The sequence below is a fragment of the Pieris rapae genome, chromosome 19, assembly GCF_905147795.1.
Source record: "Pieris rapae chromosome 19, ilPieRapa1.1, whole genome shotgun sequence".
NCBI classification, from domain to species: Eukaryota; Metazoa; Arthropoda; class Insecta; order Lepidoptera; family Pieridae; genus Pieris; species Pieris rapae.
The window spans coordinates 7467525-7492996 of record NC_059527.1 but is presented as its reverse complement, the minus strand read 5'-3'; the positions used below and the strand labels follow the sequence as shown (position 1 = coordinate 7492996).

At 32.6% G+C, this 25472-nt stretch overlaps 1 protein-coding gene across 1 annotated transcript in view; it reads right to left on the bottom strand.

Annotated features, from left to right (window-relative positions):
• Window positions 1-23769, bottom strand: part of LOC110996919 — a 42484-nt gene extending 18715 nt beyond the window's left edge. The window contains exon 1 of the mRNA XM_045632433.1: window positions 23659-23769. Coding sequence (XP_045488389.1) covers window positions 23659-23707 — 49 coding nt within the window. The 5' untranslated portion in view covers window positions 23708-23769. The remainder of the gene's footprint in view (window positions 1-23658) is intronic.
• Window positions 23770-25472: the final 1703 nt, after the last annotated feature.

Below are 25472 nucleotides of genomic sequence, written 5' to 3'. Positions count from 1 at the left end.
CATCTCCAAAATTGTACTGCGTATTGTGCTCCTGAGTTGCTACGGTAAGAGGAGGGTTGGGGGGAAGTAAGAGGTGTGACGGGCCAGGAGGCTCACCAGATGTTAAGTAATACCGCTGCACATGGACACTCACATTGCTTGAAATGAGTACGCAAGTCCATTGCCGACCTTTTCAGAATTCTAAGGATCTCTTTTTGATGGACGCTATGTGAAATCGGTCAGGAAATACTTCAGTGGGTACCGGGTTTCACACAGTAGTGTTGCGCGGCTAAAACTGCCTTTAGAAGCACTCAGTTGTGGAACGATGGAGGTGATACGGATTGTATATAAGAGGAGAGATACATTGTGAAGATATGCAAGTACTTTTATTTGTTAAATAAGTTTAATATTAAATAGAAGTTAATTCTAATATACCTAATAACTTACCTTAAAATTGAATAATTAAAATATATTATTAAAAGGAGTCCCTTTAGCCAAGGTTCCGAAATACTGGTAGCGTTCCCCCTTTGAATAGCTAGACTAATTCTTTGTCCGAAGTAGCTGCTATCTCTTCGGTCTCCTGTGATTTCTTTTTGATATTTCCCTAGAAAGCCTTAGCCGACCAAGGGTCTCGACACCGAATGGGACAAAATCATATTCAGAGCCCCTGTATTTGCAGGTTTCAGCTTTTTCAGCCGCATCACAAGCCGCACCAGCTCTGTTGTTGGTTCTATGAATATGGGAAGGGGCCAGTGTATCTGAACCGGTGGCATCCCATACCAGCACCCGACCCATCTTCCATTAAGTATCAAGTAGTTATATTATTAACTGAATTATATACTAATGTCTGTAAGTATACACTTGGAAAAGAGAAGTAATTTTTGAATTTCAACACAATATATAAATGTTAGAGTCGGAACTTTTTAATAATAAGACGTGTTTCTAGTGTTCGCATACGTAACAGTATAATAGTATCTGACAGTAGTTCTACGTATTTAAATTAAGTCTAGCAGCAAATATTAATTAAATTAAAATACTCAAACCTTGCGACTAAATATACGTATCGTATGTACACATAACAATATGTTATATAACAATATGATATTTACCTTTTTAAAACACTATTTAATAATATTGTAAATTGTTTAAATATTGTATAGTAATGTATTAACTTGCTCTCTTTACATCTTTATTTTGTTTTTTTTAAAGGGGGAAACTATGTAGATGCCTACATATATGGCGCAATCGTTCTTACATTGCATTTATTATCTAGGTTAAGTCTAAATTATATTTAAAATGAATAAAGTCGTTTTCCAAGGCTTGCCTGAGATGGTTGTTTAATTAATTATTAATTATATTTCTCCTTCACATAGAATTGTTATGTGTCAACACATACGATACCCCATAGTATATTTATATTTAATATATTTCTCTTATCCACATTGATTAACATATAAGCTACCCTAATACATCAATAGTATCCCATACATTTTATCTTCGATATTAAATTGACAAGTGACCAACAAAACCTACTTAAACTTAAAAAAGACAAACATGTTTAGTTTCTTAAATACCGCAGATGGCGTTAGAGGTAGGGACCAATATATTCCTTCGTTATAAAATATATGAACCTTAACGGTCAGTGTTTTGATTATGTTCACGAATAAATTTTAATAATCGATGTTAATTCTCCATAGTTACATTTACAAAACAAAATAACGACTATGTTTGTTCATACTGATAACTGAAAAGATTGTATAGTTGGGGCTAATGTAGTAGTTATTTCATTTCATAAGGAACTAGATAAGCCCCGCGTCGCGCCTACTAGTAGGTAGTGGTCGATCACTCCTTATTTAACAAGATTGTGTTTAAAATATCTTCTATATAAGGTAGTAATTTAAATACAGTGGTCAATATTATTCAGAATAAAATGTTTGTAATGTATATGCGATAAACACAGTAAATCACAATATAAAAGCAACGTCGTAAATTATTTATCACTTTTATTACACACAAACAATTATTCCTTGATCATGGTATAGTTAGTCAATCATGTATGTAATACAATGTTTCTAAATTGTATGTAATTGCATTTCAGATCTACCGTAGAGATATGAGTACAAATATATAATAATCATGTACAGATTGCTACGACGTAGCAATATAATTACTGCTACACTTACTCGTAGCATTTGTAGACAGACGACTAAAATTATGGCTACGGACGGGTCATGCGTAGTGAATGGTTCATTTCTGTTTGTATTAAGGGTATCCCGAGTATTTGGTATAGCTCCTATCAGTTTCAAGCCAGTTGAAGATGGGTGTCGTATAGAACTTTTGAGGTCCTCGTATTATAAGTATATATTTTTGGGAATTATTAGTAAGTACATTTGTTTCAGTGAAATAAATTCGACAGAATAATTACTTTTAACTTTCGAATAACTTTTCAGATGTTCTGCAGGTCAAATTTTATTTTCACAACCTTTATGGGGGAAATTTTGAAAAACATAATCTCATTTTAATAATTATAAAAGTGATAAATTGGTTACCTTTATTGATGTTTTTGAACATTGCAATATTAAGCAGTAGAACTCGTATGACCGTATTTTTAGAACACGTTCCGGTAAATATTACAATTTTATTGCAAAAGTTAGATAGTATAACACGGCACAGATTGAGCATATGTATTGATGGTATTCAATTATATCCATTGCTTTGGTTTTGATAAAATAAGAAAATTAATATTTTTTCCAATGTGAAGTACGTAAGTCATTTTTTATGGATCAAATGGTAAACAAACAGGCTTTGGACACTGACGCTGTTAGAAGGCTTGTTGTCGGTATTGTAGGAATATGATTGATAGGAATAGAGGAATATGGATGATGGTATAATTTAAACAACTATTCGGCACAATCTCCATGATAAAAGCGGCAGAAGATGCAGAACTCTACTAACGAAAGTGCTGTTCTTGAAAGGTCTGACCATCGTTAAGTAGAAACAGATCGTTCTGGGCAGCTCACACCCATTGTGGGACCAGTCTCCATTAGTGACAGATTTGCGCTTTATAGTGTATTGTGTGTGTAAGTGTGTTGTAAGGATGGCTTGGTAAAAACTAACATCGCGCTTTAATGATTAGACCAAGATTCTTAGAGGCTAATTAAAAGTCTTTTCTTCTAAATGAAACTGAAGGTTATTTGATATGTCATCGCCCAATATCCCGATACTAGTTGAGGCTTTAAAGAGTTTATTTGAAGATTGGGGTAAGAGAGAGAGAAGTTTCAGAGCAATCGCCTGTTTTAAGGATTGGGTGTATTAAAGCGATTTTCTTGAACTTTTGGGCTGCGCGGAGCGTTACATGTACCGGAAAATGTGTATGTATGTGAAATGTATGAGGACCAAAGCCTACTCAGGAGCAAAAGCGCGAAGCTCAATTGGGGAGTTGATATAGGGGGTCTAGGGGGCCGGGCCTTACTTAAGAATGTCAATAAAGGATATGACTTATCGGGCAGCACTTTGACGGTATATTGTTCGCCGTATCGGCAAGTATCATACCGTGAAATAGTGTGACTCTGATACTGACCCTCCTTTGGTGATCGAAAGTTGATGTGCACGCAAATAGACAGCCTAAGCCATCAGTCTTGGCAGTATGGGCCAATGATATTTTATCAACGGATTGGTATCCCTTGTCCATCACAACGGCTTTGGGGAGTGACTAGAAGGCTCAAGACCCTTAAGGGGCCTTATTTACTTATTAGCCTGGGAGGGTATCTGAGTCTCGGTAAGAATAACAAGGCTGCTTCACAGTCCATAAATTGTAGGGGACAGTGTAGATGTTGGAATTTGCCGCCTAACATTTGTGAACTCCAATGCGAGTGTGGAAGTGCTTTGCTTTGTTTGAGCCGTTTAGTGATTTTATTTGGGGGGGGGGGGGGGGTGGTGTGCCTCGGATCTGGCTCACTGCACAAAACGAACGAAACGATATGGTGAACCTTTTGCCTCACTTCACGCCACTTTTATGTTCACCAGGAACCATTAAGTATAAATCATGCTACCAGTCCAGTATGAAAATTATATTCAATTAACAGTTCTTAATGATAATAAATGTTAATAATATCTTTAACGTTTGCAGATAAATAAAGAATATAATTTAGTAAAAGAGCGAAGACGATATACATTGATCACTTTGTTTGCTACTGTACGGATTGTGTTGTGCTTGCTTCCGTTTTTCTACTTCGCAAATATCAAAGGTAGTTTATTTTGTTTTTGTAAAGTGCAATTGACAACATGTTGAAATGTGTCTTGACGACAGGCGAACTTCGTGAAAGACTTATTTTAAATAAACAATTTCGTCTTAGCGTATTAAATTAAATTCTCTACAATATAGAATTTAATTTGGAAATTTATAAAGTAATAATAATAATCTTTATTTCTTCTCTCACATATACATACAAGGTTATAATGATAAAACTAAAATGATAACATTTAGAAGTGTATGTGAGAGACTGGTCCTCTGCAACAGGAGACCTGAGTGGCAGATAGCCAGACTCTCCATCACCGGACCGGAACACGTACAATCAGGTCATTGTCATAAGTACAATAGAAGAAAATAAGTAAATGCTAAAATCGTTAAAGTACATTTTATGTGAATGTGTGTGTGTGTGGCTATGTGTGTGTGTGTGCGTGCGTGTGTGTAAATAATAACTAAACCTTGCCTTAACCTTGTTTATAAAGTAAAATATATTAACAAAAAAAGATACAGAAAAATGTTAATTTATATTTTGTTATAGTGACAGTGGATGTTTTTCTCGGCATGTTCTTTCAGGTTATGTTAACAGTGATTGAGCTTAATGTGTGCTTTATAAAATTGGAATTACATAAGTATTTAGAAACAATCAAAATTGAACTCGCAGCTATTATTGCTGACATAAAATCAGGTTAGAGATAATTCCCGATTTTTGAGTCTTTATTATAGGTATATCTAGTTTTTGCTATTAATAGTAGATATTTTAAATGGCGCAAAGACACATCGTTTCTGACGAAACGTGGTCTCGTTAATGTGGAAAATTTTTAAAAATAATCTTAATCACTCTTTCTTTATAGGTATTTAATTATATCTGTAACTTCTTAATTATATAGACACAGCTACTTCTTACCTATTTACAGATAAGAAGACCAAACCACAAATGTCTGATATTTTGATATCTCTTCGGGCACTCAGTAAGGCTTTTGTGACAGTATGTGACATATGTTTTAAATACAATGATTCCGATAATTTACTGGCCATCGCATTATCATCAACGTGTACATTAAATTTAATAAGAACATTATACAACTTCTCACAAGCGTGTAAATCAACTGGTGTGTATTGGACTTATACTGGTATTAGTATGGTGAACTATTTATTCGTAGCTTCATGGTTTGATTAGTCACGTCAATTCTATGAGAAATTTCACTACATTCTTTCGAGAATTTCTGTTTTGGTTTAAAGATTATTTTTTATACTTTACAGATATTAAGACGTATCAAATATTTGTGGAATTTGGTTGGTTGTTGTATCATTTATTTAGAGTTATTTTATACGTGAATTCATCATCGGAAATAAGTAAGGAAGTAAGTAGTTTTAGTGATTTATTTATATTTAATATATCTATTTTTAAATATACATTTGAATCTAGATTGACAAATTTTATTGACGACAAACGTGTTAAATATATTTATGTTCTACTTATGGATATGAAAATAAAAATCCTCATTCACACACGTCCTTTTTTCTCTATGTATTTTAAAATTTTCAAAATTCGATTAGCAGAATAAAACTGTTTGTTAATTTATTCAACAGATCATAACAAACCTTACGTGTAAATAGTAAAGTTGTACAAAGTATAACTCACAAAAAAACAAAATGAAAAACCCTAAATATGAGAACCCTTCAGACAAGTCTATTTATATTTCCGATCAACTACAACGGTACGTTAAAAATCATTATAATCGGGTCCTTTTAATTTTAATCCACAGGTGGACGAAATAAGATATCAATTAGCAAAGTTATCTGAACTAGTCACGTCTGGTGGGAAAACAATGCCTCTGGAAGCAGAAATTTTTCAGGTGGCCGCGTTAATGAATAATCCTGTGCTGATTCCTATGGGTTTCTTCACAGTGTCTCGAGGCCTGATTGGTCCGGTAAATATAATTTGTATATAACGTGTTATCATTAGAAGTTTTGCTATACAGGGACAAATTGTCAGGAGGCACATCTAAAGTTAACTGAAGCCAGTGGACACACTGCCTATGCAAACTCGTGAGTGGCCGCTGCTGATGGTCCCTTGGTCGGTCGTTTTGTGTATTATTTTCAACTGTGATTATCCTCGATGTATGTGTTCGCTCTATTATATATCATTAATAAAACGAATTAAAGATTCCATAGTAGATTCAAGAGAAAGTTTGCCATGGTAATAAGCACTCTACTATTTGTATTTCTTATTAAAATCTCTTAAATTATTATTTTGTTTTGTTTTAGTAGGTAAATATATAATATGCTTTGAAAGATTATTAAAATATATTTTTTACAGATTATATCTACCGTTGTCACCTACGGTATTGTCACAGTCAAGATAGGTTAAATTAAGGGTACATTTAATCTATCTTTGATATGTAGATTTACCAAAAATATTACAACAGTATAAGTGATTCTACCGAATACTGCAAAATTCTAATATATCATACTTCCGAGGATAGTTCATCAGAACGATTAAACAATTTTGTTGGGTCAGCGTAAATGAGAAGAAGATAATTGTATATTACCTGTGTATGGTGTTTAATTTCCATCAGCAGATTATCTGTATTTATCGAACTGTATCCGTTTTTGACATCAATTTTGAGCAACACGTCAGACACGTTAGCAAATAGCGTAGGATATGGATAATGAAAGAAGAAAAAGAAAGAAGAAGCAGGGGATGGATGGCTGCCTCACACCCTTTGCCAACACCCTCACACTCTTTTTAAACCGAAGCCTAAGTGTACGGGTTTAAACTCTGAATTTAGTTTTGGTAAAATATGTCGAACGGCAATTTTGGAGGCGTAGTGTTGATCCAACAATAATAGGCTTAACTCCTCCGTCCTTCTTGCTGAGGGCAATGAGATTCGCGCCAAAAAGAATGGGTCGGCACTACCGGTATATACAAAGTTGATTTAGTGATCAAATTTACAAGTTGCTCGCTTGCATCATCAACAGAATACTTCCATCAAAACCTGCAGAAGAACCAGGTTTAAAAGATAAACTGGTATCCTTAACATCTTTGTTTTGGATTTGAAGGCATGATTGCCCTGCTATTGGTGGATAAAGATAATATGGGTTTACTGGAGCTGAAGGATGTTTCGTCCGTAAGGCCTGAAGGTTGGCAGGGGTATCTGGTGAAAGGTGATCGTTGGAGAACAAAAGGCAAGCGTCATCTTTGAGATCTCCCTAACAGATGTGGTTTTTAATAAACACAAAATCTTGTATTGGTATATGTTTTATTACTATTAAACCAAACACAACATTAAAGTTAAAAGTTCCAACAGTTCAAAGTAAAAATAAGATTTTTTTTACGTTTTTAAAATAACTCTTTAATATATTAGCCTTATTATTAAACTTTAATTATATTGAATTTACTCATAAATTATATGATTTATATTTAATATGTTTGATTTATTTCCTTAATCCTCATTTGTCCGACCAACCGGGCTCCAAAAGATAAACCACTCCTTATATGGAAATTGTATTCGTTTTTACAACAAACTCCCAAGCGAAATTAGATAACTATCAGTAAATAAATTAAAAAGCCCTTGTTAAAAGTAAATTAAATAATAAAGCCTTTTATAAATGTGACGAATACTTAAATGATCCTAATCCTAGGGATTGATTTGCTCCAGTTCAAACAATTTGTATTAAACACTTGGCGATTGAAAAGAGTGGCGGAAAGTTTCTTGCCAGTTCTTCCTACCCGCTCTACGCCCTTGACTTGCGAACTGGTTGTAAATGTAAATTTACATTTAATTTAATTTGTTATTTTGACGTTCATAAGTGTAAGTTTACCTATATGAATAAAGATATTTTTGAGTTTGAACACATTATCTGCCTATATATCAATAGTTTACCAAATATGTAATTTCCATTTCTTTTCTTCTATTCACAGCTGTATAAAGTGCCATAATCTTTTTATTGATGAAAATTCGGCAAGGGACCAGCAAACCGTTAAGATGAACAAACGTAAAATTACCAATATATTCCTTCGTATGCTACTTTTAAAACGAATATTTTTGATATTACAAATATAGTCAAAGTACTCTCCATAGTTACATGTCACAATACAAAAGAAGGACTATGTTTGATCATACCGATAACAGATAAGATTGTATGTTTGTGAAGCTAATGTTGTAGTTATTTCGTTTAAATGGTGCTAGTTGTACGCGAGGTCTTCGCGTGTGACAACGTGCAGTAGGAAAGTGGTCGATCATTATTGCGGAATTTAAAACAAGATATTATTAAAAATAAGATAAGATATTAATTCAAATATTATGTCAATATTATACAGAATAAAATATTTGTTATTATAATTTCGATATAGTTAATATTATGGTTATAAAAACAGCTACGTAAGTAATTAATTACTTTAAAAAAATCATTAAAGACTAGGTGTAGTCAATCAATAATGTACATAATACAATGTTTCTATTAATAAAGCGTCATCACCTAAGTTACAAAGGCAATGTATTTTTATGTAATTTCATCTCAGATCTACCGTAGAGCTATTTATTTTATTTTTATTTTATTAAGCTATTGCATAGATTTTATCGCAGGCATTAAGCGCGGCGACCGAATCAAGAAATTCCATAACGAAAATAACCTAACACTATGACGTAATAAAGGTGCGCCCAATATGCATTAGAGCAGGACAGAACGCATACTGCGTGTCACATCTCTCTGACGAGATCGGTAACGTTAACGTAACGTAAGCACGGCCGGTATGCGTTAGACAAGAGACAGACTATATAGGCTTGTTAGTCTGAGTCTGGTAGATTGGATTAATGTCAAAGAAAAAAAAAAACAATTATAATTGCACTGGTTGATAAAAAATGCTATGCAATAGCTTTATCGCGAGTGCCATACGTTTCTTTTTTTTATATTATTATGACAGTTATATAATAATAATGAACAGATAGCTACGATGTAGCAGAATAATTATTGCTACACTAAGTCGTAGCACTTTGTAGATAATACATTACAATGATGGCAACGGACGAGGCATACGTAGCAAATGGTTCATTTCTGTTTATATTAAGGGTATCCCGAGTATTTGGTTTGGCTCCTATCATTTTCAAGTCAGTTGAAGATGGATGTCGAATAGAACTTTTGAAGTCCTCGTTTTATGAGTATATATTTGTGGGAATTATTAGTAAGTAACATTTATTTTAGTAAAATTAGTTTTACAATCTATTAACAATTTATTGTTTAGTATTAATATTTTTTTAGATATTGTGCAAGTCAAATTTTACATCGAAAACCTTTATTGGGACATTTTGGGAAAATTTCATCTTGTTTTATTTGTAATAAAACTGATAAATTGGATACCGTTATTGATGTTCTTGAACATTGCAGTATTAAGCAGCAGAAGTCGTATGAGCGTTATTGTAGAACACGTTCCGGTAAATATTATAATTTATATACATAGGTTACATAATATAACATAGTACCCATTCAGGTGCCATATTTATTTTTTGTAATTTTAGATTGAGCTATAAATATTGTAATGAAACAATTTATTTATTGATTGCTTTAGTTTTCATGATACCCTATATAAGCGTTCAAGTGTGGCTAAAACAGTCAATATGAGAAAGAAAATTAATATTACTACATTAATTTTCTTTCGTACGTGGAATCGTTGGTGTTGTTTCGCACTGACACTGTCAGATGGCTTTTTAGGGCGTTGTCGGCCTTGTATTCGTACACTCTGATCTTGTAAGACCTTAAGTCAAATTTGTTACACATAGCTAAGGTGCGTAGTAAACTGTCCTGGTGGTACCAGTGGAATTTCGTATTCTGCCTCGACGACCGATGATGAAACTCAGCTCCTACAGCTTATACCGAAGAACTCTTCGAAATACGGTAAGGTAAAATAGATTGAAGATGCGCGAAGCAAATTTGCGCTTTTGGATTTGACTGTACTGTCAGAACTTTGTAATTATTATTATCGGAATATAATTTCTGGTATCATGCAAGAAACATACCGTGTCAGTGGTACCCCTCCTTGTTGATAGAAATTTGAGGAGCACGCAAGAGACAGCGTGCAGCTACTCCTTCTCAGTTCATCGTTTCGTTCATCATTCGTCAGGATCAACGATTCATTTTCTGCGCAGCGTTATCTCTTGTTCGTCACAACGGCTTTGGCGAGACACCAGAAGTCTCGAGCTCGTTAAGGGAGGAGGAAAGGAATTAGGTAAAAGTGGTAGGAAGTATAAGCCTGGGAGGATATAGAGGATGCAGAGGTTTCGGTAAGAATAATGAGGCCACAGGATGGTTTGAACTGTTTCCACCTAATTATTGTTAACTGCAATGCGAGTGTGGAAGGTGATACTTTACTTAGTTTAATCCGTTTAGTTGATATTATTTGGGGGGATGTGATCCTCACTCACCGCAAACGCGAGTACGATATGATGAACCTATTGCATCACATCATGCCAGTTATGGTCTCTATTAACAATTATGTGAATTATGTTTAAATGACATCATTAACTTTAAAATAAAATAAGACTTCTCATGATGATAAATGTTGCATATGTTTAGTGTTTTCAGATAAATAAAACAAATAATGCAGTAAAAGAGCTGAGACGATATACATTGATCACTTTGTTTGCTACTTTACGGATTGTGTTGTGCTTGCTTCCGTTTATCTACTCCACAAACGAAGGTAGTTTGTTGCGTTTTTTTTTTAAGAGAGATTCATCTTGATAGGCTAATTTAAAATATTGAACTGCGTACGTGTATTAGAAAGTATTTAATGCAACAGAAACAAATGGGTAAGACACCAATAAGCCACCAACCAGCCAAGTCATAAACAAGAAATTTATAATTACAAAACCTTGCCTTTACCTTTAAATTTATGAAAAAGAACAGAAAATTTTAATTTGTATTTTGTTACAGTGACAGTGGATTTTTTCCTTAATATATTAATTCAGCTTATGTTAACCGTGATTGAGCTTAATGTGTGCTTTATAAAATTAGAATTACATAAGTATTTGGAAACTATAAAAATTGAAATCGCAGCTTTCATTGCTGACATAGAATCAGGTTTGAGATTCCCGACTTTTGTATCTTAATTATAGTTATCGCTAGTTATAACTGCTAATAGTAGATATTTTAAGGAACGTAAGGACGCATGGTTTTTATCAATGAAAATATATATATTTAAATTTAAAAAAGACAGGAAACAAACCGATCATTTATATAGTACATATTAATATAACATCTTATATTATAGTGGTATACATTATAACAATCGTTTACATAATTTATACTATAAAAATTAAATAAAGAAAATAAAGAAAAAGCTATTTTTTACAGATAAGAAGACCAAACCACAAATGTCTGATATTTTGATATCTCTTCGAACACTCAGTAAGGCTTTTGTGACAGTATGTAACATTTGTTATAAATACTTTGCTTCCGATAATTTACTGGCCATCGCATTATCATCAACGTGTACATTAAATTTAATAAGAACATTATACAACTTCTCACAAGCCTGTACATCCACTGGTATGTATTGGTTTACGCTGGTAATAGTATAGTATGGCATGGTGAACTATTTATTCGAGCTTAATTTTTTGATTAGTCACGCCAATTCTATGAACAGTTTCGGGATAGATTCGACCACACTCTTTTGAGAATCGCTATTTTAGTTTTATTTTTATTTTCTGTACTTTACAGATATTAAGACGTATCAAATATTTGTGGAACTTGCTTGGTTGTTGTTTCATTTATTTAGAGTTGTTTTATACGTGGATTCATCGTCGAAAATAAGTAAGGAAGTAAGTCATTTTCGTGAGCTATTTATACTTAGGGCCTGTTTCACAATGTTTGGATAAAGAGCCAAATAGCTATGCAACACATAAATTATTCGAAAGATAAAAGTTCCAAATAAGATACTTCGAATTTCATGACGTATAGCGCTATCTGACAGTCGTGAAACGCAAATATACTATTTATCATACCAATAAGTAACAAATTGCTTATTTGGAGCTTATCCGGACATTGTGAAACAGGCCCTTAATATATTTATTTTTAAATATACATTTAAATCTAGATTAAACAATTTTAATTGTCGATAAACATGTTTTATATATATAAATATATATATATTCTACTTTTCAAAGGATATAATTTTAAAATCCTTATTCATACATACAAATATAATTTTGTCTTTGTTGTTTCGTGTAAAAATTTTTTTTATAGAACATGGGGCAAACGGGCAAGAGGCTCACTTGATGTTAAGTCATACCTTCGCCCATGAACACTCTCAATGCCAGAGGGTACGCGAGTGCGTTGCCGGCATTTAGAATTGCGTTGGTATATTAAAAATGGCATTTATACACTAGTATTTTAATTCAATTAGAAAAATAAAACTGCCTGTTAAAATTCTACTCTTCAAAACAAACCTTATGTTTATGTAAGATTGTTGTAAGTTATATGTTAAGATATAACCTTATATAAGAAAGCATAACTCGCACAAAACCAAAAATATGAGAACCCTTTAAAGTCTCCTTCAGACAAGTACCTAGTCTTGCCATAAATACTGAAACAAAGAAAAATATTTTTTTTTCTGTTGCAAATAACATTTATTACTTTTACAGTGTGTTAGTTTAATACATAAATAAAAAACAATTTATAATATAAAAAGCTTATTCGAAGTGGTCTCCATTGGGTGCGATACAGTCCTTAAAACGTTGAGGCCAGTTATCGATAGAAGCACGCACTCATTCCATGGGAAAAATCTTCACTACCAATCGTAAGGATTGTCTTAGGGCTTCCAAATTATAATGCCGTTTAGAGCAAGCCATACTCTCTAAAACTGACCATAAATCATAATCTAGCGGATTAAGATCGGGACTAGACGACGGCAAGTCTTCAGCGCTGATGAAGTCCGAAACGTTCATTTTCAACCAAGACTGCGTAGACCGAGCTTTATGACCCGTTGCCGAGTCTTGTTGGAAGGACCATTCTTTGTTATTGAAAATGGTGTTGTTAAATGGCTTCACTACCTTCTCAACGATGGTATCTTGATACACTTGTGCCGAAGTTTTGATACCTTTTTCACAAAAGTATGACTCAGTCACTCCTTCATAGCTAATACCCCACTAAACCATCACTGAAGTCGGATAGTTCCCACGTTGCACACTGGCGACTTATTGGGAAGCTTCCTTAGAGCTTTGAGCACAAATACAGTCATTTTGTTTGTTAAAATGTTGCTCGATTGTAAAAAAAATCTCATCCGTAAACAAAATTTTTCTGTGACCACTCTTTGCGTACCGCTTCAGTAATTTTTTCGATTTATCACCCTATTCTTTTTTAAATTATCATTTAAGAAATGACCAGAACGTCTCTTATAGGCTACAAGTCCTAAGTCATCTTTTAAAAAACGCAACATGGTTCTAGGTGCTATCTTTGTCTCCCGAGATAAAATCTTTTGCTTTCGGACAGGATTTCTTCGAATTCTTTCCCTTACTGCTTTGACCACCTTTTTCTTAAAAAGACTACGTGGAAGGCCAGATATTTTTCTGTCACAAATAGAGGAGGTCTCATTGTACCTATTAATAGCCCAGTACTCAAATATTTTACAAATACCAAGCGTATGGAGAGTTTTAAAATGTGCATTTAGCTTTATACCTACTTTGGTAATGCAATCACAGCGATTCGGTTCTCTTCATCACCCCACTGCATTTTAATATAGCAAAATATTATACAAAGTATTGGCGCCAAAATGAGAAAACTTAATGGACAATCATATAAAAATAACAGATTCCAAATTAAAATGTAATATTATGTTTATTTTTAATTGTATCAGTATTTATGGCCAGACTAAGTATATATTTATCCAGTCTTATGTTTAATCAAACGTTCATATGTCACATATCATTATAATCGTGTTCATTTAATTTTAAACCCACAGATGGACGAAATAAGATATCAAATAGCAAAGTTATCTGAACTAGTCACGTCTAATGGAAAAATAATGCCGCTGGAAGCTGAAATTTTTCATGTGGTCGTGTTAATCAATAATCCTGTGCTGATTCCTATGGGTTTCTTCACAGTTTCTCGAGGATTGATTGGTCCGGTAAATATAACTTATAGAGCTCGTTATAATATGTATTAGATTTTTTTATCTATGTATCGTACTAGTGATTGTGTATTATTTTCTATCGTGATTCACCTTGATGTGCATGTATTCAATTCAACGGACTAAAGATTGATTACCACGGTAACAAGCACGGTACTATTTATTTTTTATTGTTTTCTCTTAAATTATTTATGTTATAAATCACATTAAATTTTTTTAATGTGTGCTTAAACATTAAAATATTCTTTCATTACAGGTACTATCTACAGTTGTCACCTACGGTATTGTTACTATCCAGTTAGGTTAAATTTACTATAGTAATAAATATTTTTTTAAATTAAAATTAAAATTTTAAATTATTAAATTTTTTTATTGTTTCTCAAATTTTTACATCAATTAATGAGTATTAGACCCCCGTAAGTAGTCAAGAAACACTTGTGTTAGATAATAAATATAATATATATTAAAACAGTATAGATCATTCTCGAGAGTAACTTCTGCCCAATTCTAATATCCGAAGTAAAAATCCCTTTGTGGCTTATTGGTATCGGGTTCCAAAATAAAAGTTACTCATGTATATTAGTAGTGGTCGCAGATCCTCACAATTAAAAAAAAAAACAAAGCTTATTTATTTGTATTTCTGTTCACTCACCCTTGATTGAAGAACTGAAATAAATGTAAGTTTGATGTCATTTTAATTGTTACGTTTATATTTGTTATTTTGTTATGTTTTTTTAACCTCATTGTTCGTATTTGTTTGCTTATGCCAGTGTCTTGATAGAGATTTAAAGCCCGTGAAGTGAAATCTAAAATAGTTGTTTTTTATATAACACAAGGCAAACGGGCAGGAGGCTGAAGGTTAAGTGATACTTCCGCCCATGGGCACTCAATGGCAGAGGTCTCGCCAGTGATATTGATAGTGTTTTTTTTTCAAATCATATGATTTAATGTAACATGTAACATGTAAGCTGTTACGACGCAATTTAGTTTAGACTTTAAATTCAGTTTGAAACCAAGCAGTTTTTGGCGTCTGACCACTGAAGTATCTGAGCCATTTCACCTTATAGTCTTTTAACAACAGAGTGTACTATTTTTAAATGCCGGCAGGGGTCGTACTTGGAAATGTGAGTGTCCAGGTTTCGGTGGTATTAAAATCGGATGAGCCGTTTGCCCCCAGTTATAGAATAAATAAGAATAATAAAATACGTTTATTTTGGAACATAAGATCATCAAGGTATCACTTGTTTCACGTCATTAAATTTGAACCTGTAGGCATCCCTACTCATCGGCAAAGAAGACAGAGGGTGTAGGCCGAGAGAAAAAGCCGGCGTAAAAAACTCTCGATACTCTTTTAAAAAAGCAAATTATTTATCAAACAATACTACAATATTTTAAACAGATATAACAAATTAATTAGAAGTAGCCTGCCCAGCACTAGTCCCAGGCCCTTTTATCAACTAGATAATCGCTAACTTTATAGTAAGCCTTTGTACACAGCCTTTCTGTATTACATTTCTTAAATTTATTGAACAATCCATTGTGAAACAAAGTGGAATGGTTACAGCTCCATACAAGCATTTAGTAAAATATTTGACAGTTAAAAAGGGCGGCGGAGAGTTCGTCAAATGCCATGCATTTGGTCAAAAAAAACTGCATTTTTTTTACATATATAAATGAACTATAGCCTTTATGTATCCTAAGATACATAATAGCTTATTAAACAGCGCTTACAGTTGTTAATTATTGTAAGTAAATTGTCTTTGATGTTATATTCACAAGCACAAGTATATTCAAATGAAAGAATTGTACTTATTTTTTTTATGTATAATATTGATTGAAGAGTGAAAAAGACAAAGCATTTAATCGCAATTTATTGTAATAGTGCGTTTATGAAACAGTTAAATATATTTAGGTCATGTTTGCTACGATAACGTATCGTAGCACTTTGCAAATGTAGTACGCATCTTTATGAAATTACATAAAGACATAGAATTGTAGTATAAAATCAAAAATATTTTAGGTTTCTGTTTGTTATCACCTAGGAATAACTAATGGTCTATTATAAGAATGGTTTATCAAATAAAACAGAACGAAACGGTTGTAATCCCTGGCTAAGACCTGAAGTATTCCACAAACATAAATACGTTCTTCTTTGGGTTAATCCCTGACAATATTGTCGTAAGAAATTGTCAATTGTCATATATATATCATTAGAAAAATAGCATTTGTAACTGCTTGTTTGCCTAACTCGAAATCTGTGAATATGCGATGAGAATCCACCACGACCTGTCAACACCTGTGAGAAGAATAACTTATTTATTGCAGCTGTATCGCCATCGCTATATCAGTCCTTCCATCTGTCTTCCCTGCACATTTCTTCAGATACATACACGCACTACTGGTTGCGCAGATTCCTTTGCCAGTTGGTATTTTTGCTACACAGATCAGCTAAAATATTAATTATAAAACCTATGGCCCTCAGATCCGGCACCATTTTTTATAACAAAACATTAGCATCCACCAATTCATCTACCTTACTTTCAACCTTATTTTGGATGCAGTACTGGTACATCTATCCTAGGACGGTCTGAGTCTCTATAGGCCATCGTTAAATAGTGTCTGGGGGTGCCTTTTGTTCAGAAAAAAAAACACACATAAGAGTCATCATGATGATCATGATTGTAAAATTTTAAATTCATGACCTTAAATTTATTCAGATCATATTTAGTTAATATGTTCGTCGTTATTCAAATTGGAAATAGAAAATCACATTAGAGTTATTAAGAACACTGAAAAATCCGTTAAAAAAAGTATTTAAAAAATGTATACGAAAACTAATTATGAATTCTCCATAGTTACGTGTACAAAACAAAAGAACAACTTTGTTAGTTTAATAAGAATCTACTGATAAGGTAATAGGTTCTATATCCTTGAGGCTAATGCAGTAGGCTATTATGAGATCTATTATAGTTACCAAAGATTTTTATTAAGTTTATTATTATAACGCACAAAATTTATGTCATAATGATAAACTTGTTTGTTTCGTACATATCAAAACGTTTGTTTTCCCTGGCATCGAACCAGAATCTCCTGAGACAAAATCTCTTACATATTTGTTCTAAATAAACAATTGTTGTACGGCTGTTTGTAAGTGTATCGAAATCGTTTCATTTATTTTTTTTGTGTGTTGTTTTTAAATGTAAATTCATGTTGCTATGAATTACTATAAATTAAATAAATATGTTTATATTTAAAAAAAACTATTTCAATAAAAATAAACTAAACCAAAATATTAAAAAAAAAATCTGGTTACACTCTAAAAAAAATTAGGCCACCAAAATTTTGTTTAAAATATAATACATTTGTTTAAAAAATAGAAACGTCTTTATATGTATGTAACATAATCAAGCATTAAATTCTAAATATTAATTCTATGTAATACATAGCATCCATAGTTTAACAGCAGTGTAATTGTATTGTAATAATTATTAACTCGCTTGCAGTAAAAGCCGTCGATTAAATCAAACATGTTATATTTACAGATAGATTGATTGAAGCAAGTTATTTGTTTCACGAGGACGTAGAAAACAGTGGCCCGATTTGTTATTGTACACTCTAAACTACTAAAACGTGGCCATGAGTCGGTCTTGCGTTGTAAATGGTTCATTTAGGTTTTTACTGAGATTATCACGTTTGTTTGGTTTGGCTCCTATTACATTTTGCCCAGTAGAAGATGGGTTTCGTATAGAACTTTTGAAGTCCTCGTATTATGAGTACATATTTATAGTTTTAATTGGTAAGTACAAAACGGATTTTTAAATAGTAATAGTGGCGGTTCAAGGTTAGGTTTTGATTTCTTTTGTTTTATGATCAATGTTTTTTCTAATAGGTAAGTAGGACATTAGTCTCGACCCTCTGTCTTCTTTGCCGATGAGTAGGGATGCCAACAGGCACGAATTTAATAACGTGGAATAAGTGATACCATGATGATCTTATGTTCAAAAATAAACGTATTTTCTTTTTCTTTCATTTCTTGATGCCGTCAAATTTTGGGTTATGTTTTGCCAATTTCCTCATGATTTTTTAAAATCTCAACCCTGAGCGTTTGAATCAGGTTGTAGTTGACATTTTTGAAGCTATACTTCTTTAGTCGCATTAGGGAAATCTGATGAGAGTAAATTTTTACGATGCGCACGCACACCGTCACAAAAATCCGACACCTTGAAGTTAGCTTTAGTCTAAATTTTTTTGTTTTTGCTATTGGCAGTGTCGTTTTTTCTTGATAAGGATCTTATTACGCCAAAGAAGTATAACTTGCTAACGCTTGTACATAACACACGTTTTTTAAATATATGCATTAAAAGTTGCTCGTGCATGCTTGCATGACTTGAACCCAAATATCCACGACATTTTCTAGCATACTGATTAGTTATCGAGTGATCACAATTTTATTTATTAATAATATATTTATAATAATTATAATATCAGATTCAGCATGCGCTAAAAACTATTTAAAGGTACCGTTCCGTTTAAGATAGTTAAGGCTCATAACTTATCTATTAACTTTTCAGATGGTATGCATTTCACATCCTTATTTGTTTACGTAATTTCTTCGAAAATAACGGAGGATATTCATGTAATTTCTTTGGGATTAAGGATGCTTGATTGGATTGCACAAACAATATTTTTAAACATTGCGATATTAAGCAGTAAAAGAAGTTTGGAATCATTGATAGATTGTGTTCCGGTAATTATTGTTTAATTAAATTATTTATCGTGTCACAAATTTTATTTTTACTTTCTAATTTTATACGTAAGAGCAGTGTTAGCTTAGTGGCTTCAGCGTGCGACTCTCATGCCTGAGGTCGTACGTTCGATCCCCAGCTGTGCACCAATGAACTTTCTTTCTATGTGCATAAAACATTTGCTCGAACGGTGAAGGAAAACATCGTGAGGAAACCGACATGTCTTAGATCCTAAAAGTCGACGACGTGTCGTCAGGCACTGGAGGCACTGGAGGCTGATCACCGACTTGCCTATTAGATTTAAAAAATGATCATGAAACAGATTCAGAAATCTGAGGCCAAGACCTAAAAGGAGGTTGCAGCGCCACTGATTTTTTTATACGTATTGACATGGAATTGCTAATTCATTGTTAAGCTTAAATCACTTTAACAAAAAAAAAAGTTGCCCCTTGTGTTTAAACGAAATGGCACCGCGTTTCGTTTGATTGTAATTATTTAGTAATATCTTTATCGTTTCAGCGTGATTTGTTCAATTGTTATCATACGCACTGTCAAAGTCACAAGAACTGGCACAAAATCTCAGCGATGAGATGGACCTAAATATGTATTATCGTCTAAATATATAATTGTGTGTTCTTGTTTCAGATAAATAAAAAAAACAATCTTGCAAGAGAGCGAAGGCGTTCTCTGTTGATCATGCTGTCATTTTTACTACGAATTGGAAATAGTTTTCTTCCATATATATTCTACAAAAAGTTCGAAGGTATCGTTTAATTATAAAAATATATTTCGCTGATGCTTTCATCAATTAGTTGTTAACTTACGGCTGCAGGACTTTTAGATAAAATTTGTAAAATAGTACCAATTCTTAAAAGGCCAGCAAGGCACTTGCGAGCCCTCTGGCATTGAGAGTGTCCATGGGCGGTGGTATCACTTAACATCAGGTGAGCCTCCTGCCCGTTTGCCCCTGTTCTATTAAAAAAAAATAAAAAAATGATTTAATTACATATTATGCAACCCGATTGCAAATGCTCTATATATATCTCTTGTCACGATGTTTGTCCGTCTCCTAAACTACCGAACCGATATCAACCAAATTTGCACACCGTGTGCAGTCTGAACCAACTTAAGAGATAGAATAGCTTAGATCTTTAATTATAGTCGCAATTTTATTTTATTGCAAATTATTTGTTTCTTATTTGATACAATTCTAACAGATGGCGCTGTGTTAAAAGGACCAACGTTTCACATATTAAGTTCTCCTACCGTTTCCCTTGAATAGTTTACTACTATGTAATATAACAAAAAACCTTAGCCACAGCAACGCTTGGCCGAGACTGCTAGTATGGGTTATATAAATGTTTGTTGGTCATCCCGTTTCAATGAAATCTAAGTTTTGCGCATTTTTACTGAACACTATTCGTGCACTTTCGATTGCGTGTTTTTAATAAAATATGAATCTAAGAAATTAAATACGTAATATTTTAACGTAGATTTTTTGTATTTCCTTCAGTTGACGTTTTCACGAAGTATCTTCTAAATATAACAATTCAAGTTGCACAAAATTTGATTGAGCTAAAATCGAGTTTTATAAAATTTGAAATTCATAAGTATATGGAAACAATTAAATTTGAACTCATGGATATTATTGCTGATATCAAATCAGGTATTTACCTAAATATCTAACATCGCTTAAGTCTCATAAATCAATATATACATTAATATTTGTTTAAACCCTTAACGGTACATAATAAAAATATGTTTTCTAATATACATTAAATTAATGAGTATTATTTGCACAGATAAGAAGACCAAACCACTGATGTGTGATATTTGTGTATCGGTTGGTGCTCTCAGCAAGGCTTTCGTGAGCACATGTAACATCTTCTTTAAATACAATACATCCGACAATTTATTGGCTGTAATTTTATCATTGATGTTTACAGTAAATTTAGTAGGTACCGTCTACAACTTTGCAGAAACATTTACATTGACAGGTATGCAACATTACTATTTTTCATATATCACGAGTTCTCTTCATGATGTAATGTAATATTTTAGATTGTAATGGTATAACAATAACGATACATGTATGGATATGTTCCCTGTAAATAATTCGATTTGTGGTTTCATCTAAGGTTTTCAACATTAAAATATAATGGCTTTTAAAACTCTTTTTTAGACTCTGAATATGACGTTATGCAGTCTTGTTTGGAACTCAATTTTCTGATATTGCATATATTTAGAGCTATTTTGTATGTGGAAGCATCGTATCAAATTCGCAAAGAGGTGAGTGTTAAGAAGTATGCTTAGATTCATCATGATTGTGGTTCCTTTTATAATATCCAGTGCTTTTTGTTTCATTTAACAAGCCAAGGCGTCAAAGTATGGATCTCGTATACTGTTAACTTGTCCATGGGCGGCGGTATCACTTAATATCCTTTGAATAATTTTCATCACTTGCCTTAAAACATATTTTTTCCGCTAAAAATTTGTTTTTTGTATTATAGGATATTCTTAAGTAAATAATAATACTAAAAAAAGCCCGTTATATTTCCAATCATGACTATAAAATATATTATTAGATTATTATTACACAGCTGAGATTTTTTACATTTTTTCCAATTTATTAAAGTGAAACTTTTATTATATCGTCTCAAACTTTTTGGTCTGTGTGGCGCATGTCACGTGACGATCGGCCGCGGAGTAGGGATAAAGTGAAAAGCGCTCGTCATAGCAGCCAAGGTCAATATGGCGGCGCCTGACCGTGTAGTGTATACACTATTATTCATTTGTGCCAGTGCTCCACGCTATTTTAATATGTGTTTATAATCTTAATAATTGTTAAGTATTATGTATGTCGTACTCTCAAAGACACAGAGTTCAATAAAAATATTCGTTGGAGACTTAGTCTACTTTTATTATTTCCCATTATGATTCCAGTTTTCCAAATATTCCAATTATAAAATAAAGATTGATAAGCGATTTTTATACCCTTTAGTATTCCATTAAGGAATACTATTCTAATTTTTTTTTAGTAAAATGTCTATAATGTAAAAAAACGTTTCACTTTTACCGTGGTTTCATAAAACCACACTATCCTTTTTTATCTTGTTATCCTATATCCTAGCTTTCTATGCCTTAGAAAACGCTCAATAGAAAAAAAAAGAGTAAAATAGTAGTAGTATATATATTTCACAAAATTTATACAGGTGGATATTATAAGGCATCAATTGGGACAATTATCTGAACTAGTCACATCGAACGGTAGCGCGACACCATCAGAAGTTGAAATATTTCAAGTGGTCGTGTTAGTTAATTATCCTGAGACAATCCCGATGGGTTTCTTCACAGTGTCTAGGGAATTACTTGGTCCGGTATGTTACTATAGTGTATATTTCCAGTTTAATACAATAAGCTTGATGAACACATGAACCAAGTGTACATGTTTGATCGACGACATACTTACATCGTACAAGTAGTAGGTACATATGTCAGTTTATAATCTAGGCTGTTTTTGTAATAGTTTGAAATATACATATAAGCAAAGTACGGAACAGTATACGGTATTATTATATATGGGTCAGTCTATCTTAGAAAAACGTTGCCGCCGTATTTACGTTACGGGTGTGTTGCTCAATTGGAGAGCGGTCATAGCAGCGGTGCCGCCCACTCGGATCCGTGCGAGCGTCCCGTTCACTTTTCTAAACAATTGCCATTCCTAGCTCTCGGATCCAAGTATTCGGCAACCAATGTGCTGTATGCCGACCACTCGGATCCGAAAAATAATGTATTTTTTATTCATAAATATTTTTAATCATTCATATTTACTTAACCAAAATTCGCCATAAAAAATTTAGTTGCCGGCTATTACTTTGCTTCAATTGTTTAAGCATTCAATGTGTTGAAGAGAATGGTACGCTCTTGTCTAGAAGCCCTATAAGTTGTAACGGTTTTTAAATATTTCTTCTGGCAGCTTCCACCAAATAGTGGTCAGTTTTAGGTAAAAGTTCTCACCACTGGGTTAATCACTGATAACACTGATTTCTGTCAAACATATTTTTTTAATATATGTTTGACAGAAATATATTAATTTTATTATATAATTTTTTTTTACAGATCCTCTCCACTTTTTTCACCTACGGCATTTTTATGGTCCAGATAAGTTCAATTTTAACTAAGAGCAACAATGCAAAATAATAATTTGTAAGTATGAAAATGTGTAATTAGCATTAGCCCATTCTAAAATAGCTATTTTTAGGTACATATGAAATTGACGTTTTGAATGGGAGGAAGAAAACGTAGATTTTGTAAATATAAAGTGTATTTATTTTATTAAAGGATGTACCGTTGCTATCTATGTACTTTTGCCATCTTATGCGGTATTTATTTAATTCAAAATCATTTAATCAACAACAAATCTTTTTAAATTTGTTTCAATTTTAATTTTATTAATTTTTAATAATTACTATGTAAGAAATTTGTAAATACTTAAAATTTGAATGTTAGGTTTTGATTAAGTAAATTTAAAAACAAGCTAGAATCATAAAACCTAAACTCACCAATATGAAATATCAGTATCCCTTCTTTCGCACTCATTATTGTCCTCATATTAAATAATTCAGATAATGTTACAATTGACAATACACGCACTATACGTCCATCGCACAATAAAGTTTTAACAATACTGGAAGTTATATTAATTTATGAATGCGCGCGCGCCGACAATGACACTTAATGAATACTCATGCGACTAAAGTATGTGAACTTTAAAAATTATACAAAGTCTAATTTTGAAAGTTATCACATCTACTACATAATTAAAGAAGGTTTTTATATTTTAAAATTTTCTATGCTAACTTCTGGGTGTCGGTTTTTTGTGACGTTGTGCGCACGCATCATAAAAATTTAAAGTCATCATTTTTTCCCTATCTCGCCAAAAGATGTAAATGTTGTAATTAAAAAAATACTTCTCGAATTAATAAGCGTTAAGTTGAATAAAGGCTATTATTATTATATTATTATTATTAAGTTTTATACTCTTACTAGTTTAAAAAAAAACTTTTAACTGTTAAACCGAGGTGTATCCATTCATCGTCAAATTCTAGCTCGCTAGAACACTGGTAAAAGTTTTAACAATCTATAGAATAAACCTTTAAATCTGTAAAAAACATGACTTTTATCGTTCAAACCAACAAAAAATTAAAATTATTGTTTTTTAGTGTATTTACTTAGCGAAATTAGTTCGCCAAGCAATTGTAAATGAAGGTAAATTCAAAGCAATTTCAAAGTATTGTACTTATTTATTGGGCTTGGATAAATCGTGATCATATTTTATAATACTCAGTACGACTAATTCGTGAGTCTTTTATTAAATAAGCTAATGCGATCAAGTCAGTAAAATATAATTTTTGTAAGGAAAATAATTCCGTTATCAATACAATAACGCTAATTATGAATTAACGTGGGAGTATTTAAATAGTTAAAATTCATAGTTAATTAACAATTTACTGCAATGAACAACCTGCGTTTCTTTGATAAGCAAGTACAATATTCGGAAAACGATTAATGAGCATTCCGACCGAAACATGGATTACAAATTCAGCCACACCTCACTACACGATTCATTCCGCATCGATAAATACAATGGCATGCAGTTCATGATTTTGCATAAATGACCAATCCCAACACAAACGAATGTACTCGGGAATAACGTCCAATTTAAAATGACCTCTTAACCCCTTCCTATAACCCTTAGTACATACTAGTAAGGTGTGTAAAACGGTTTGAGTAGATCAATTTATAATGGTCCTAGTGCTTAAAAAATAATAGGCATAATGATCAGACGGTGCACACTAATTGATTGAACGGGGCGTAATTAAAACGCCTATCCTTAAAATCGTTTTAGTTTTAATAGACAATATTCATGGAATAAACAAAGCGTTTTGTTGAATGTCGCTTTTGTATCTTTTATAACATTGAAACAAAATTAAAGGTATCTATTGTTGTACTATATACTACTTTAACATAGAATATGTATCCGTACATAAAAATGTAATATAAATATAAGGAAATATTAACGACAGTCGACATTTCACAGGTTCACCAAATCTCCCGGTGGGGGACTTGCCAGACTTCCAACTATTCAAAGTTAGAGTGTTCATCCCTCAAAGGCTATGGGCTGCGATGACTGATCTTTTTGGGCGTCCTCTAGTATCCATCTGTATTTAATGCATGTCATTGATTTTTTTAAGTTTGGACTTTAAAAATACTGTTAATTGTATACAGGACTGCAGAGCTCACATTGTGACAGTTTTTTAATTATTTCTTTTATAAAAAATAATATAAAACCTATAGTAGATTTGCAGTAAATATG